This window comes from Opisthocomus hoazin, chromosome 2, assembly GCF_030867145.1.
Source record: "Opisthocomus hoazin isolate bOpiHoa1 chromosome 2, bOpiHoa1.hap1, whole genome shotgun sequence".
Taxonomy (NCBI): Eukaryota; Metazoa; Chordata; class Aves; order Opisthocomiformes; family Opisthocomidae; genus Opisthocomus; species Opisthocomus hoazin.
The window spans coordinates 57,487,518-57,505,692 of NC_134415.1; the positions used below are offsets into that span (position 1 = coordinate 57,487,518).

Genomic DNA, 18,175 nt, shown 5'->3' on the forward strand with positions numbered 1-18,175 from the left:
ACCTGACATCTGTTCTGTTTTAGGAGAAACCTGATGCCAGCCCCACATCTCTACAGCTGCGATCCCAGATTGAGGTTAGCACTTTCATTTTGATCATCCATTTTTGTTTGTTTGTTCTTTAATTTGATATTCTGCATAAATTGGGCAAAGGCTGCTCTCGTGTCTGCTCTGACTGCTATGTGTATTCTCTTGCAGGAGTCACTTGGTCTCAGCAGCACCGCATCAACACCCGACACAGAAAGAAAGTAAGTGAAGGCACAGGAGGTGAGAAAAGAGGGAGGGGGAATTTGGTGCATGTCCTTTTTACTTGGAGTAAATTCGTTTTAGATTGTGTTGGTGTTTCAAGATTTCGGATCCAGCTGCTGTTAGTGAAACCCATTTTGGAACCTGTTCCTTCTCTCATTCTCTTTTGGCCTTTTATTATTTTCTTTTTCTCTTCTCTGCGAGCGCTTGGGGTGTGCATGCACCAATACAACCGGTAGTCATTTTTGAGGAACATTATTGATTTCACGTTCCCTGCAAATTAAACCTGTGTGAAAAATAACTTTCTGTGACTAGACCTACATGCAGCCAAGAAGAGATAGGAGAGGGGAAGGGAGAGATACAAACTTAAACCACTTTCCTTTTCCTGTGCACTCCTGGGTTTGTAACTGTGCTTTGAAGAAGGTGCCAAGGGAGTGAAGTATTTAAAACCAAGTTAAAAGGAGCTTTAATTTTAGCAGTCCTTAATAAAAACCTCTCTGTGAGGACTCAGAGGGTTTCTGTTTACTGTCACCTCCTGCTGCAATGTGTGTGCTTGTTTTCTGCACCTCCTTCCTTTTGATCCCAAGATCTTGGATCCCTGCTGGGAAGGGTGGCGTGCAGCAGTGCATGAAGATGACTGACACTGTATTTCCAATTGCCTGCACTTCGTGGGGCAGTGCCAGCTGGACTGGCTCAGAGGGAGTACATGGAATCCAGTTGTGATGTGATGTGCTTTCCTAAGGTTTTACAGTCCCACATTTGAGTATCTCCTAGTGATTCAACACTGGACTGTAATGGGAAGGTTGTAAGAAGTTGCCACCCTTGCTCGTTCAGCAGAAGGCGTGTCGGTCCCAGAGGGAGCTGTGCTGGATGCAGGGTAGGGGCTCGCCTGAGCGCTGGCCATGTTGAAGTCGGGGCTGTGCTGGGGAACAGCTGCTGAGGGACTTCTTGTGGGAAAGCAAATTCATGCTAAAGGTCTTGGAAAGCGATAAATTGTCTGTTAGAGGTGCCTTGTCTCTCTTAATCACTCACAGAGAAAGCAGTGGTGGTTTGCTTGAGGTAGATGCTCATTTTCAAAACAGCTTAAGACAGATAAGGTGAATTTTACCTTGGGTGCCATCATTGCCCCCATGTTACATGCTGTTAACAGAGAAAGCCTAGAAGGCTTAGAGTTTAAAAGCGGTGCTTCAGATACTGAAGCACAGAAAATTTTTCTTTCAGCATACCTCCCTGTCTAACTTTGTAATGAAACCAGAAGTGCCAAGTGGATGGGAACATTGAGAACTGTAATCTGGGAAGTAAGCCTCCAAGGTTATCCTAGAAACATAATACTTTTCTCTCAGTCTCAAAGCATTTGCCCCATGAGTAAATATCATCATCCCACCTCAGGTAATAATGAGATAAAGATCTCGCAGGAGGACAGCATACAACTGGGAATAAACTCTGCTTATAAGTTCTAGCCAGTTTCCTAAAATATGTCTCTGTGTGGGTGTTGTACCACAAATAACTGAGTGAGAAGGCAGCATCTACAAAAACATCTTCCGAGTGACTCTGTTCTGAGAGAGCCCATTTACCTCACTGAATGGAAATTAACCTCATTATTTTAGTTCAGGTGGAAGGGACCTGAGATGTTTGTGGACCTTTCAAGAATGGAAGTGTCGTGTTTGAGGATTTGTGAGCTGAAGGGCGCACATGATTACCCTGATCAGATATAGGAAACTGGCACAGGGCAGGTTGTGTCAAATATTTGCGCAATAAGAAACAAGGCAGCGTGATGCACGCTAATTGGGCAAGGTGTTGAAAATAATAAATGATATCTACTCAATTCTATACAAATTATTCAAACCTGAAATTATGCAGGCCTGTGCCTACTAGTGACAGCCTCCTGCAGCAATGCCCGTTTCATCCCTCTAGCTTGGAGGGCCGAATTGATGTGGGAACGCCTCTTCCCGGGAGGCAGAGTTTATAAAATTGATCTGCAGGGAAATGACCTTCCCTTCAAGTCCATCTGATACGTCTCTACTTGCTACTAACATGTTGAATGTGATGTTTTTCGGGGGAGGGTGGCATGTTGGCACCAGATGGTGTTTTGGGTTCGGTGTTTAGTTTATGGCTTTCATCAGAATTTGTTACATGGGCATGCTACGAGGCAGGAAAGCTTGTCCCTTTTGGGAGACACTGCTTTTGTGGCCCCTTCATGCTGCATGGAAGATCTGGGGGAAACGTTTTACAAAACGTCTTTTGTTGTAAGGAGACTCCAGTTTGCCAAACCTGAAACTTGATGCAGATGTGTATTGGTTTCTCATATTTGTGAAGAGATTTGGGTTTCAAAAGGAAAAATTTGTCCCATAATAGCCAGCCAGATTTTCAGGACCTCACAAATCTGTTGTTGTGAGTACTCTTCCAAAGCTCAAGTAAAAGCTTGCCCAACAAAAAGATGTATTTCTGCGAAAATCCAAACATTTTCCCAGGGTGAGGCAAGGCGAGTTGTTTCTGGCCTGGTGTTCTGAGTGGGTCGCTTCAGAAAGTAAAAGCAGACCCAAGGAAAAACCCGTGCTGGGATGGGGAGGAGAGAGCAAGTGGCCAGCTGGAACGTGGTCGCTTGTGGTAGCTCCCTTGCCCAGCGCTGCAGCCTGCACAGCCCGCAGCTTAATGCTGCCAAGGTCTGAAGTTTTAAAACAACACACCTGGATGGTTTTTTAATTTGCCAGAGTTGAGAGATTCCAGACAGAAAGAGGCTTTGAGGGAGTCTGGAAGAAGCTATGTTTGTTTTAACCTGATTTGTTTTTCCTTTTCTGCGGTGCCCAGCTGAAGAGAGAGCCTGACAGGCTCCACTGTACACTGTGCTGGAAACAGATTAGCCCTGGTGCTGCGTGGTAGGAAAAAATCCTGTTTATGTGGACAAGCAGTGTGTGCTCAGTCCTGCCTCAGGTCTTGCTAGCTCTGCTGCCTGGTCTGTTCCAAGCCAGCATGACATTAGTCGGTGCCCTCAGTCCAGCAAGTCGCTCAACAAGTACCTGTCTCGGTGGATGATGAGCTGTAGCACGGGAGAGCAGCCGTAGTGCCTGGAGGGAGGCAAAAGGGGTTAAACGAGCCTGGAGGCCGAGTCCCTTGTCACTTCAAGTCGTCATCCCTCCAAAAGGCATTTGGGGCGATCCTACCTTCCTCTGTTGCTGGCAGCGCTGTTCCTGTTAATTAGATGAGGCCACAAAAAAAGCTGCACACGTGAACCTGCGCTGTGCGTTATAAATGCCCTCCCACAGATGGTTTTTATTCGACTGATTCTGACAGAGGAGAATATTTGCTGTAGCAAAAGCCTTTGAGATTTGTGTGAATAACAGCAAGGGTACTGATGTGGCCTGAAAAGCTGTCCGTAAACAACAGAAAACAAAGTCATGCTTGTTCGTGCTTTGCCTCACAATTGCTCTGATTTTTTGGCCATACTGGAGTTCCTTCTGTAAGTTTGAAACAGTTGGGCAGGCTTCCGAGTCATATAATATTCAGCAACTAACGCAAAACATCGAAGGAGATGTTTGTAGCTTTCTTCTCTTAATAATAAATTTCATTTCCCTCTGCCCTTTCCATGATTCCTGTCTTTTAATCTACAGGCTTGCTGTCAGTTGTGGTGCTAGCGTACTGTGCAGATTCTCAGTGTGCCTGCAGTAAAGTGGCAACAGCATCTCTAACAGTGATATTATTCATTTTAAATGAAAATATCCACAGAACTGCAAGCGATCCTGTATAGACACACTGACTTCTGCTTTTTGCTAGGAGAATCATCAATGTAACAAATGTGCTGTAAATGTGTTCTCAGCAGTTACTATTGCTTCTTTGCCTCCATACCATGTTGATCCGGGGATGTATTGTATATACAATCCCTATTATTTCCAAGTGATGGCAACACCCCAAGGATGTTTACTCAGGCAGGGGACCGAACAGGGTTTTCTCAGAATTGTAAACAGAATGTTTAAAACAATGTAATCCAACATTTAGCCTGTTCCCATTTTCAAGCATTCAAGCCTGCAGGACAGACTGATGAGCTCTGCATGTTTGCCAGGAAATCCAGGTTAAACCCAGTCCCCTGAACACAAGCTTCTGCGTCCTGACTCTCATCCTGTTTTTAGAAGAACTGGGGATGTTACAGAGGGGAAGTTGAGTGTTTTCCCCCTTGGGAAATAGATCTGTTTGCTGTCACTGTTCGCTCCAGCGGCCTCTGGGCAAGTTTCACGTGTGGCATGTCAGAGCGCTGCCGGGAAAGAGAAGGAAGTGGGTGAGAGACCCAAGAGCACTGCTCGCAGATAGGATGAGGTACAGTCACTCCTATATACTAATTTTTTTTTTTCTTTGCAGCTGCTAGAGAAAGGAAGGACATAAAACAACACAGGGGGTAGCAGTTGTGGCTGTGTCTGGCGTTTCACAGGCTTTCTTGCCACCTTCGCGTGGCAGTGGGTCTTAGGAATTGTCACGTCCTGCATGAGTCACTTGCTCTTTTTAAACTGTACCACTCAAGTACACTCGTGACCAAGTAAATGGTCAGACTTCATGTGACACAAGTGCCACAGCTCATCCTGCTGTACTCCTCAGCCTGCGGCACAGTCCAGTTCAGGCGTTCTCAACCCTGTGATCCTCAGGACCTAAATCCCAGACTCTGCCAGAGCAGGGAGCAGAGCAGAAACCGACTTGTCAGGCGGAAGGTGCTGGGGAAGAGCAGGCGCGTGTGGGGTGCAGGTGGCACAGGGCAGCATTGCTCGGGGGCTTCGCATTCCCCTGGCTTGGGGGAGCTGCTGGCCCCCAGCAGCTGCGTCCTCAGCTCCCTGCTTCAGCTGCTCCCCAGAGCCAGTGTCCTCGTCATCCTCACTGCGGGTGCAGGGTGCACAGCTTAAACCGAGGCCCTCACACGTAGAGTTCGTGCAGTTTGGCCAGATCCCTGATGGCTTGTTGGGAATGCCAGAGGAGGAGTCGTAGGCTGCTCGGTCCTTACGGCGTTCTCTGAGGTTGGTAGCAGGCAGCCGGTGAAGCCGTAACACAGGCGGCTGCTGTCTGCGTGCTGTTGTCTCTGCAGGAGAAACTATTGACTGAATCTGTGTTTAAGGATTTTCTGCAGTGAGTGTGCCATGGTAAAGCCAGTCACCATTCTGTGGTATAAACTTCAACTCCAAATCAGCCTAAGGCTGGGAGAGTGCCTGCAGTTCAGTGTTCGCATCTTCCACAGTGATTTTCAGTGAAAGCAGCAGTCTCTTTAAAAACAGCTTTCATTTTGCAAAAGGGTTCCTGCAAGCCTCAATTCTGCCCCCTTTAGTACACTGATCTACTGGCCTTTGCCAGTAGTTTTTAACACTAGATTTCCTAATCCTCTTCCCCTGCAGCATCCAAACTGCAGGTCAGGCTTTGAATGCAGGAGGTTATTAACTCATCCCTCCAGGTCACAGATGGGGGAGCTTAAATTCCATCATGTTTGATTCTGGCAACTTATCAAGGTGCCCAAATTAACTTTGGGGGGTATTTGTAAGCTCATCTGCAAAGAAACAGGAGCGTGGCTCTGACGGAGGACGTGAGGCAGAGAGGGGGCAGAAACTGAGAAGAACAAAGCAGAAAACAAACAAATCCCCCAAGCTGAGGATGCTAAAGGCTGCACTTTGTTATGAACAGAATAAATTTTTCCTTATGTGTAGTTTAAAAATGGAAAGGAATATAGCAAGAAAAAGAAGTAAGAGCTTGCTGTACTTGAGATGTGCATTGAAGATACTTTTTTTTTTTTTTTAATGCCCTGTGCTTGCAGGAATCAGAAAGAATCAGTGAGTGTGTTCAGCCCTGTTTTCACTTGTTTGAGGCCTGATTTAGGCAATGCCAAATTATTCATGCTGCCTTTAAACAGCCTCCTCAGGAGAAGTAGGGCAGGAAACTCCCACAATAACCCACACAATGGGAGCGAGAGGCTAGCCAAACGCCGCCCGGGACACGTGAGGAGGGAAACCAGTGCGCCTTTCAGCAGCTGGAAGATTTCAAGCCTGGTAATTTTGTAGGAGGAAGCATGAAGGACGCCTTTCACAGGAAATCCCGACTTGTCGCGGCTAGTTGACACGGCACGTAGCGAGCAATAACAGGCAGAACGGGGGTGCATCGCGCGGGGTGCGTTGGGCCCTGCTCTTTGCTGCCGAAGGGTTTTTAGCTGGCAACAATCTGCCTCCTGGCTGGGACCCACCGGTCAGTTTTGCAGTACATGGCGTAGCTTCATCTGCCCGCTGCCAGTCACCGGACCAAGCCCGTGGGACCAGCGTGGTGGCTTCTGTGCCGGTGATGGTAGAACATACACATACGCACGCACGACCCACAAGCAGCTCAGTGTTTGTTTCCACTGAGAAAGTTTTGACCTGCTTAAAGAGCCATTGCTATGGAAACCTAATGAGAAGATAATTGAATGAAATGTCTTTGCTTTCGATCCCTTTCTCACACTGGTGCCAGCAAGGTCAGAGCCTTGCAGGCCTGCTTTCTCTTCAGGTTCATGCCTTTCTCTTCAGGTTCATGCAAATCTGATAAAAATACCAAAGGCCCGTTTTCTTCCCTGTGCCAGCTCCGGTTAGATAAATTATCTTGTATTCAGTCAGGAGCAGTTACAAGTCTGTCAGTTTTTCATACTAATTATGTGACTGGGCCATTTCTAATGCACGCGGGTAACCAAATGGCTTTGCAGCAGAGCCAGCGTGGGCTTTTGCATCAGTTTATTCACTGCTATGAATGTGCGTAATATATGTAGATTGAAAATCCCATCCAAAGCATTTTCCTCAATGGGCTATAAATAGTCGTTGGGAAGGAATAAGAGGGCCACTATCAGTTTATTGAAGATCATAACAGTAGTGGTTTCGTTATCAGATGATGCTATGCACCTGTAGATTTTATGGTCCATAAATGAGATGCGGCCATGTGTTAAAGCACATCTGCATTTAAAATACTTAGTGTTGAAACAAAAACCCGTCAGAAATCCTGTCATTCTCAGTTCCCATGTTTGTTCTGTTCTGAGAATGATGAGCTTTCAAAAATCAACAGGCACATTGATGAAAGCAGCACATGGTGTCATTTGTTTGTTTTCCCAGTTCTGCGGTGTACCAGCACATTCACATTTCGGGGCACGTATGGCCGTGTCTCTTGTAATCAGCTGCTCTGTATGCGAGATAAGCCCTAGCGTTTTCTGTCTGAGATCAGGATCAGTCCAGAGTTAACAGGGAAATCTGTAGCCTAGTAGCTCGATGCAGGCTGGTTAAAACCCATCTTAATAATCAGGTGCAGTCTCAGTTGGCTTGCAACACAAATGTGTGCATTGGTTCTTCCTTGCACTCCACATTTTGGAGCCCATCTCCAGGATTCAAGGGCTAATTTATTAAAGGGAGGGATTGCTGAGGTATAGCAACGTCATCACCACTGCGGCACTTTTATGGAAGGGTACAGTCAAAGACCATTTTGGATGCCTGGCTTTGCCATTGTTCATACAAAACCCACAGGCTGCAAAAGAAGAGCCAACAGTTGCCTCCAGAGGCAGTCCTCATGTCCAGTGCTTTGTTGTCAGAGACAGCTGGTCTCTATCTTTCAAGCACCCTCTTAAAAGCAGTTAGTTTTTAAACCTGCCCTCCCTTTCTCTACCTACTGTGGGAAGTTTGTTTAAATGATTATGAAATGTTAACTCCTCTTTTCTAATTTTTTCCAACTTATGTCTGCTTGTTCCTGTGCCTGATTTATTAATAGGCAGCAAATTAGTCCTTGCAACTTTCAATTTTGACAGACTGAACAGGCAAAACTTTCCTAGATTTCTCTTGTAAGATAAGCTGTCTAGTTCCCTGACCATTCTAACAACTTTTCTCTTTACTGCTGCTGGTTTGAATTTGTCGTTCCTGAGCAGGAGTAATGACAATTGTACAGCTATTCCCATATATATTCATTCTTTGTACTGCCATTGGGATTTCCCATCCTGACACCTTTTAGGATTGTTGGTTTTTTCTCTGTCATCCTTTTTCAGCTGGTATCCCCAGGTACTCCTGTCATTTGCGAACCTCCAGCATTTGACAGACTGACTTTTGTGCCAGTCCTGTTTGTGTACTTGCTCGTTTTAGTGTGGAGTGTATATTCATTTCTGTTAAGCCAGTCTTTCTAATCAGCTTGTTCCTAGTCCAGGTTCTCCACTCTTGCTGTTGCTACTAATTTTTGTGTCGCTGATCACTGAGTGGTCTGATGTAATTTACTAAACTCTGCTGAAACCCATTATCTCTCTAAGGGAGTGATACGTGGTTACTCCCAAAAGTAACTCCATTTTCAGATTATCTATTGTGCCTTTATTTGTTTTCCCTCTTTTGTTTATTTCAGCAGTTTAGCTCCAAGAGGCCCGAAGTATCAGCCTAGAGATGGCTTTGAATTTGGGAGATTAATGCATTAGTTTTGACCCCTTCTGCAGCCCACTTCCAGAGATTATGCCTTGATAAGAAAGTACTCCTTCCCTCTGGCTGTAAATCTTTTTTTCTTCCTTCTTGTCTGAACGCATACCCATACATTTCTTCTGCTATATGCTGTGACAAAGTACGTTTCTTGTGAAAGCTTGCTAATGAAGTTGTACATCAGACCACAACAAAAATGAAGGCCTCCACGGTGGAGTAATGGCATTTGGCTCCCTTTCAGACACGCAGTGCTGAAACTTCTGCCAAGTGTCACTGCATCATTAACTTTCAGTGCAAGTTATCAGTCTATGAATGGAGGAACACAAATCACTTTCAGTGCACGTTCACAGAGGAGCTGCAGATTTAACAGAGTAAGGGAGTGTAATTGGCAAATCAAACATACAGCGACTCTGAGGTACTCTGGAATTTTTCACCAGACGTCTAGGAAGTAAAACGCTTGATTGATTTCACTGAGGATCTTTGAGCGTCGGAGTTGTCTGGTAGAGCAAAAACGCAAGTGCCTTATCAGGCCCTGTGCGGTAAGTTTTGCTGGCATTTCCACCTCTTCAGACCAGTTGTTAGCATTTTCGAGGTCAGCCCAGGCATGGCAGGCTTCCTCTTTAGGGAATGCATGAAATGATAATTGGAATTTGTGTCCTCTGATGAAACTCAGCATGGTTCCTAAATCAGTTATAAATGAGAAGGTGGGCTGCTTGCTGTGGATCCTACTCTTCTCCTCACCACTTCTAGCTCAGGCGCGCGAGATGTTTGCCCCTACTGCTCTTCCCCTGCTTTGGAGGGCCGTGTGCGGCGAGTTGGTGGCCTCAGGCTGACTCCCAGGGAACAGATGTCCACAGCACAAACATTGCCACTACACCTGCTACTGACTTGCATCGTTGTTGGCAACTGCGTGAGAGAAGAGGAGGATTAAAGTGGATTTGGAGGCTGAAGAGCACAAGAGACTGCCTCTCCGCTTTGAGGCTGGATTTCACTAGTGAGGCAGGGTTCTGGTCATTAACAGATTTCATCTTCCAAGGACGGTGATTTGGTGCATTTCATGGATACTAATTTAAATCAAGATAAATAGAATAACTACTTGATGGGTGAGGTCTATGCTCAGATGCAAAACATGTAGTGGATTAATTCTGTCGGTTCCAACAGAATTTGGCTGTCTTTTTGCTTGCTTCTCTTCATATACAAGTCCACATACTTTTGATCTGATTTCCTTTTTTTAGAAAAATACTCGCTGACAACTTAACTTTTAAGAGTCAGGATTGAATTGTAGTCCTGTTGAAAGTCTCTTTGAATTTTGACACTGGCTTTTCTGGAGTTTTTACCCAGAAAGTACAGGGTGTGTGTTTTTTCTCCTGCGTTTGTTATTCAGGCTTCTTAAAAACTAAGGATTTGGTGGCATATCGCCTATATCATTAGCTTTTCCCTTTCAAGGGTAAACTTCATCAGCAAGGAAAACACTGAATGTCTCCCTCCGCCTGGTGCGCTACAAATCTGAAATTTGGCTGCTTCAGTTAGTTTGCAGTTTGTTCTGGATTAAATTTCTAGTCAGTCTGAGGTTGAAAGAAGGCTACATTTCAGAGCTTCGCTGTGCCAAACCCTCCTTGTCTAGATGAATTACTAAATGAAACTGAAACTTCATACTGTCTCGTTTCCCCTTTAATGATGTCTTTGCAAATTGATGAGCGTGTTTTCATGCTTCCAAAACGTTGGCCAGTAATTGCTTACATCTTCGAAATTCTGAACCAGCTTGAACTAAAATTCTCTTTCAAGCGGTTTCCCGAATTGATCAAAAACTCTTCGTTGCCCTCTTCTGGGGGTCCGAGAAATCGCAAGGAGCCTGTGCTAACCCTGCGGGCAGCCGCCAGAGTACGGCGTGCGTGTGTTAGCGCGGGGCTCCGGCGTGCTGGGGCACGCGTGTTTCCGTCCTGCATGGCAGGGCTGCGTGGTGTCGCGGGGCCGAGCGCTCGGCTAAGGCGCCGCAGTAGGGCTTTGCGCTTGGAGCCTCCAGCGAAGCCGTTGAAGCTGGCAGAAGTCATTTCGCTGGCTTGGCGCAGCGTGGTTAAATAGGCATTCCCATAGCAAGGCTTCAAAGACTAGCACAAGATTGGGTAATTTCTGTTAGCTCCATTTATGCAGACAGAAAAAAAACATGCAGTGAAGCAGGGTGATGTTGTCTCATCAGAGATCCCACAACGAACTGTTGGCACCGAGTTGGAATCCATTATGGAAAACTGGTATAATGAACATAATGACCGAGGAGAAAAGGTTTACTTACTGTTTTAGTGGGTTGTTTGTAAAGTCTGTGTTCTGTTAAAGTCAGTCTCTCCAGCTAGCTTTTGAGGAAGGGAGTGTATGCTGGTGGGAAAGCACCCAGAAGGGGCTCGGGAGAAAGAAGCAGTAGTCTCCAGTCATCTCTGGCTGCACTTCGTAGGGTCTGGACAAGCTTTGTTCGCCTTGTCCTTAAATCTCTACTGCTCTCTCTCACTCAGTGGCTTCTGAAAGTTTAATGAGTGCATATTTATAAAGCGTTTTCACATAAATACCAAATAGGCCAAAAACTGCTATACAGCTAAACAAATCCAGCATCCCAGTGCTACAGTTTCTAAGGCAGCCAAATTATGGTTTTACAAACGGAAAGCATGTGCTTTTCTGAAGGATCCATAGACTCCTTTGCCTTAACCATAAGTTTCTGTCAGTATTTATTTTTCTATGCTGGTCACAAAAGGCGTGTTTAAGAGGGAAACTCAGTTACTGTGGTCATACCAGTGGGTTCAGTTTTTGTTTCCAACTTGCTGTGTTGAGAAGAAAAGGGAAGAGAAAACTGCTCATGATATATTGTTTAGAAACTTTAATTTACTGTAATCAGACAGCTCCCATGAAATGTGAGAAGCCTGCATCAATAAGTCCATTCCTCTTTTTTTGTCCTAGGCTCACCATTCATAAATCAAGTTCAGAAGAAGGCTCTGTAGGTCAGTATATTTCATTTTATTTGATACTCCTGTGGAATTCTTAAACAGGTTTTGAGTTTTGCTTGTGCTGGGATCTGAAGAGCTGAATAAACACAATGCTGACAGAAGTCAGCAGCATTTGTGGGGGAGGTGGGGAGGAGAGTCTTAGCAGCTTTGAAAGTTAGATGCTGGGTGTCTCAGTGATCACTGAGACTGCCCAAGCAGCGTTGTCATGTGGTTAAATATGCATCTTTTGACTTGTGATGTTGAATTTCAAATATCTGCATGTTAGATCACTGTTAGCCTATTCATTTGTGTTCTGAAAATTACTGCTGCCAGTGAATAACTGGGGTTTCTGCTGGTTTTGTTCATGTCACACCACAGTCTCTCCCTTTGTTTCTGACATATTTTGCACTCTTAAATATGTATTAGTTTTCCATTGTCTTTCACTTTCTTTATTTTTAACTTACTATAGTTGGTTCATATTGCTGTCCTAACTTATTAGCTGAGCTGATAGAATTCTGGACCAATTTTGTTTTACTTATTGGAGAGGAAAAGAAAAACCGGGAGGATTTTGGTTTGTTCCTTTTTTTTTCTAGGGACGTTTCCACACAGTCTAAACTTAAGCTGTGTTTCAGAGAGTCAGTAAACCCAGCTCTAGGGCGAGATTCAAAATGCTGTAGTCATATGCTGAAACTCAGTGGCCCAGCGTAAACTGTGTTCCTTTGAATTTTTCAAAAGCAGAAGGATGAAGTAGCTCTTTATCAGTAGCATTTCTGCCAGATCAGGCATGGTACGTTCTCTTAGAGGTGACATAAACTTCATAGAGTGTGCCCTGGTTAATTCAACAGAACGCAGTTATATACCCTACCTTGAGCCTGATCCCATTTCCTTTTTAGAACAAATTATTTGCTTCTGGGTCATCAAGCCATGTGCAGATCTGATATTACTGGAGGTGCAGACCCAGCCTTGTACAGCCCAGGCATACAGAGGGCAAGAGTGGGATGTAGCTGAAGGTCTCAGAAAATTTCTCATGCCACGTAGCTGAATGTATATGCATGTGCGCGCATATGTGTGTGCATTTATACATATGTAAAGTATTTTCTGTACAGATCTGCATAAACGTATTAGAAAATTACTTATCTGAGTTGTGGCTTAGGCTGCATAATTGTGGTTCAGTTAAAGAGAACAAACCAGCAAAATGCTTCAAAAACACTTCCAGACTTGACATTAACAACTCAACAGATATCAAAATGAATCTAAAATATTTTCCTTTTATAATTCAAAATACGTAAGTTACTGGCTTATCTCAGTCCTCTATAGCATTGGCAATGATAAAAGAATGTGCGTTTCCCTGAAAGAGCTACATCAGCATAGTTCTACAGAATAAATCAAGAACAATGGAAAATTTGAGGCTTTTTTATTCTTGTTTTTGACTTAGAAAATACAACTTAATGCTTGAAAGCTTCTCTAGCATTTACTAACTAATGTTTCTTTCTGAAATTCTTCTTCCCTTTCCCCTTATCCTCCCTCCCCACTTTCCTTTTAGGGAAAGCAGACTGGAAAAAGAAAAATAAGTTTTTCTGGCAGAATTTCCGAAAGAACCAGAAAGGACTAATGAGGCAGACTTCAAAAGGTAAATCTTTTTTAAGGTCACATACCCTATCCATATAAAATAGAAAGAGCCAGCATCACAAAGGGGTAAAACTCACTTGCAACCGTGTGGCTGATGGGGGTCTGTAGCTCTGGAAGTGCCGCAGGTTTGGTGCATCGCGACAGCTCAGAAAGATGAGTCCTATTCTGTGAGACTGCATCTGCGTGGGGCTGGGACGCCTTCAGTCCTGACTGTCAGTCAATGCACGTGCATAAAGTGATGCACTTAATATATATTTATCAGTAATATCTGTAAATGAATAAGATGCTTTTTTTTCTGATCCTGACTTAATGAGGGAAATGCTCATCTCTTTTAATTAGAAAGATGTTTTTTCCTTTCTTTGGCATTTGGTTACTTTGACATGTTTGCTTTAGGCTTGAATCCAGTCTCTCATTGTAGGAGAAGACACTACAAGAAAGAGTAGTAAAAATGCATCTGGTGACTAGTGCAAACGTAGGATCGGTTCCACTTAAGCTCTCAGGTGTCTTTCTCTAGTTCTTCTTCAAAGACACAGCTGTGCATTGCTTTAAGTATTTCTTTTCACTGAGAAAATTTCTGTTTCCCTGTGCATATCTGTTAGATAGATCCTTCTGTTGCACGCAGATGCTTCCCCATGTCACTGTGTCTGTGTTCAGATGGGTTGTGAAAGATGACTGGAGCCCACTTACGAGGTCAAAAAGGGGCACATTCACGCTCTCAGTTAAGTGTGGGTGCTTGCTGGCTCTCGAGGCAAGTTCTAACTGTCTGTCCTGACACACCAAGCTCATACCAAAAAGAGAGGTCCTGGAGCTGAGAACCCCAATACATCCAGCACCAGGCGCCAGCTCAGTGGCCGACGAGGTAGCCTGGACAAATTGGGGGACGTGGCCAGTCCGCAGCAGAGAGTTGCGAGGGCCCAGCATGCCATTCCTGGAAGGGCTTCCCATCCCCTCTGGCAGCTGACTGCGGTACTCCTCGGGGCTGAGCGCAGGACTTTGCTGGCATTAGCACTCTCTCTTTTGATTCTTGTCATTCAGGGTCAGTAAGTATGTGATGACAGCCACGTTTTTCCTCCTCAGTTACTTTCAAATCATTCAGTCCTTTGAAATCATATTATGAGGCTGCTCTGTGGAAGGTCTGTTTCTGGCCAGCCAGATCCACGTGGCGACCGGGTGTCAGAGCACTGGATAAAATCCAGTTTCAATATAGCCCACTCTGTGCCTGACTTCTTACATGTGCTTGTTATCTCTGTGCTTTTTCCTGCAGGAGAGGATGTAGGGTACGTGGCCAGTGAGATCACAATGAGTGATGAGGAGCGGATCCAGCTGATGATGATGGTCAAAGAGAAGATGATCACCATTGAGGAAGCACTCGCTAGGGTATGATATGTACACACTTCACATCTTCCTGGAGAAATGTTTCTTAGGATGTAGGATATACTGATTCAGAGTTTTCCTTTGCTCAGAAAAGATAGGAGAAGGGGAGAAAGCTTGGCTGTTTGTCCCATCGCACCAGGTAGCATAAATTAGATAGCAATTCCTTTGTTTATGGGAAGAAGTGAAATTTAGCTCAACCAAAAATAGATGTCTAGCATATGGCAAATTAATCAAGTCCTAAAAGCATTTGCTGTTCTCCATTGGCAGTAAAGGGTGCAAATCAGAGAACAGCTCATGTAGACATTTTCATTGCAGCTGTCTAAAGGTAAGGAAGATGAATCCTACCTGTACTAGTCCTTATTTATCATGCATGTTCCTAGGTTTGTTTAAGTACTGAAAGAAATGCTTCAAGTTTTGCTGAGCTTGCCTTGTTTCAGAACATGTATATTTCTTATTCTGTTCCTGCTCCTAAAGGCTGAAGGGCAGCTTCATTGAAGGCTTCCATTTTCAGCAATTAAAACTTTTAAAAATACTAACGTGTAAGCTGAAATTTCTCCTGCTTGTTTCTTAGCCAAAGAGGTGGTGTTTTGTTTTAACAGCCTTCAAAGAAAACATATTCAGCCATTTTTGGAATTTGACATTTTGCAAAATCTAAATGTTAATAAACCACAAGAAAAACAACTGTAAGGAATTGTACTTGTGGAGCAATAGAGCTGAGATTTTAATTGCCCAGGAGCAAAAAGGTCGGTGTTAAAGTTTCCATACCACTTCCAATTTTGTACCCTTGTGCAAAATACTGTGAAGGAGCACAGGGTATTTCTGTACGGGCTCCACTAGAGGTGCAGAAAACATAATTTAGATTGTGAATTGGCACTCAGATAAATTTCTGTACTGACTTACTACATTTTGAAATAGATTATCCTAGATTATCCTAGAGCACAAAGTTATGTTATAGTCTGAGGAAAATATTGCTTTGCTGGGAATCATATAATGAAGAAAAAAGAAAAAAATTGAGATTACTGGGTGGTAATATTGGGAATTCTTTTACTTCTGGGTTGGTACAAATTTTAAAGGGAGATGTGTGTCCTGTACCTAATCTGTGTGGTTAATATATGTACTGGTAGTTTCCCTCTAGTGGTCTGACCCATTTGCAGCAACTTTTTTTTTTTTTCATGTCATCAGTTCTTGATGATCCTCTCAACAGTTTGACTCCAGTAGGATTGGGTTTATGTCTTAAGGCTGTCACTGGAAAATGGGAAAGATGGTCTTTAGTTTTAAAATTATAAAAGATGGTTCCTAGTCTTTACTGCAGATCGTTTTCTTTATGAAGGAAATTGGCAGGCTATTGTGATTAAGTCTGTCTGGTGGAAACTGTACCTCTGAGACAGGGATGTGTAACTTATATTTTACTGATGACAGTTAATCAAAACTCAGTGTTTACAGATCACTTCCTTTGAAAAACCCAAAAAAACTCATCATTAAAACTTCTGATTCTAAAGCAAATTAATTTATTCTGAGCAATTGAGACATGCAATTGAGAAGTTCCGCTTTTTCCAGTTCCACAATGATATGGGGGGGGAAAAAAACCTTAAAGGACATTAACTCTTGTTATTTTATTGAAGATTGATAACTGCTTCTCACTGGAACGTGTTCTCTCTGTCTTCTCAAATTTTAGCTGAAAGAGTATGAAGCCCAGCACAGGCAGTCGAGCACTGTAGATGCTACAGAATGGCCTGATGGTTCTTACTCAACATTTGATGGGTCTTCCAATTGTAATGTAAGTACCTATCATTCTGATATAGCTCCCCAGTATCATTTAATATTTAAATTCTTTTATTGCAATACAGAAATATATCCTGATGTACCTGGTGATTTCCTTAATAGCAAATGTATCGTTTGACCTTCTGACACTGTGGTCTGTCTGCAGAAAATCTTTAATGTGGATTTTAAATCTTCAAGGTCTGTTGTCATAAACTTTAACAGCATTATTCTATAATCTCTCTTTTTTAATTTTTTTTTTTTTTTTGGCCCTTTGTCACTGAGCTTTTCAGGCACAAGAGATCGCAGGCCAAAATGCCCATGTTCCAAAATGCACAGAAAAGGTTTTTTAGGTTGTTTAGAGGGAACTGTTTCACATTGCTTCTCAATTACTGTGACTCAGCAGAGTTTCTCAGGCCTTCCTAGCCCTTCCTGATGCATCCTAGCTGAGGGTCTGGCTAAGTCCTAGCTGCTTGCTGCTTTCAAACAGTCCTATCTCTGCATTCGCTAATCCTCAGCTGAAAGAGTTTGCAGCTTTTGCCAGACCTATAAGCAGTAAGGCAGCTTTCCTCCCTCGTTTTTAATTCTGAGCTGTGTAGCTTCTGTTGTTTTTATGGGCACCAGACGGTCTTTGTGTCATGCCGTACTGATTTAATTAATTTTTCCTTCCAAATATCTTTATTTTCACTGAGCAGTTTCTTCCAATTCATTTCTCTAATCAAAAGTTCAGAGATAAATCTTAGAGAAAAGCACATTCGGCTGTGAAATCCAAGCTCTTTGTAACCCATATGATTGAACCATAGGCTTTTGAGACCATTGATTGATTTGTTGTATTGTCAATGGAATTTCCTGCTAACTGCAGCAGACAGTGAGCTTCTCCTCCCTAAACAGAAAGAGGAATGCTATGTCATTTTATGAGATGTTTAAAATATTTTGTGGTGAAGAAAGATTTTTCTTGTTTGTATTCAAAAAAAAATATGCCCATCTTTAGTTGGATGAGAGCAGAATGGGGACTGATATTGTCTTATCCTCTGTTCTGGTATATCAGAAATGTGCCAGGAATAGAGAAGGAAGGATCCTGACTCTTTAGCAGGCTGAAAGATGTCTTGACCTTTTCCTCGTTAGTATTTATAGCCCCTCTTAAGGCCTTTGGCTAAGGTACCTGTAGCATAAAAGCCTTAAAGCTCTCATTTACCATAGCCAAATCTCAGAAGGCTACTGAGTTTCTCTTGAATCTTCTGATAGTGGTTTACGCTTATGTTGAAGTCAGTGAAAGCTGTGTGTACCTCTGAGGACCAAACATGACTCAGTGTTTGCTCCCTAGTAGAACGATTTGGCACGTTTTCTGTAAAATTATTTTCCTAAACCATATTTGCACTTTCAGTCAAGAGCTCTGTTGCCTCTCTCTGTTGTGCTGGTAGGATTTAAACCGTCTTCCTGCTAAGTTCAATGGCGAATGTCCGTTCCATCATTGTAGATACCTCTCAAGACTTTTGCCCTTGCTTCTATTTTTTATCCTGGTTGCATTTAACAGAAGCTGTCTTGCCTTGGAAAATCAGATCATCTGCAGAAATGAAACTTGATGTTAGAATAAAAAGTCAGCTTGGCTTCTTTTTTTTTTGTGGACAAGAAAGAAAATAGGGTTAATGGGGGAAAAAACTTTGGGCTGTAATTGACATGCAAGGGGGAAAACCAAACTGTGCACAGTATCGGATATGTCTAGAGATAGGGCGTGTGTTCACCAGGCTGTTTTGCCAAAGCACATCTTCATTAATCTAAAAT

The 18,175-nt window shown here is 43.4% G+C and overlaps 1 protein-coding gene across 8 annotated transcripts in view; it reads left to right on the forward strand.

Moving 5' to 3' along the window:
• The window catches only part of SASH1 (SAM and SH3 domain containing 1), a 567,447-nt gene that overhangs the window by 500,207 nt on the left and 49,065 nt on the right, over window positions 1-18,175 (forward strand). For 7 of the 8 annotated variants that reach the window (XM_075413749.1, XM_075413755.1, XM_075413751.1 and 4 more), the window contains 6 exons: window positions 24-74; window positions 196-245; window positions 11,607-11,647; window positions 13,176-13,262; window positions 14,526-14,638; window positions 16,311-16,412. In XM_075413749.1, coding sequence (XP_075269864.1) covers window positions 24-74; window positions 196-245; window positions 11,607-11,647; window positions 13,176-13,262; window positions 14,526-14,638; window positions 16,311-16,412 — 444 coding nt within the window. The remainder of the gene's footprint in view (window positions 1-23; window positions 75-195; window positions 246-11,606; window positions 11,648-13,175; window positions 13,263-14,525; window positions 14,639-16,310; window positions 16,413-18,175) is intronic. The other variant, XM_075413752.1, reaches the window with a different exon arrangement.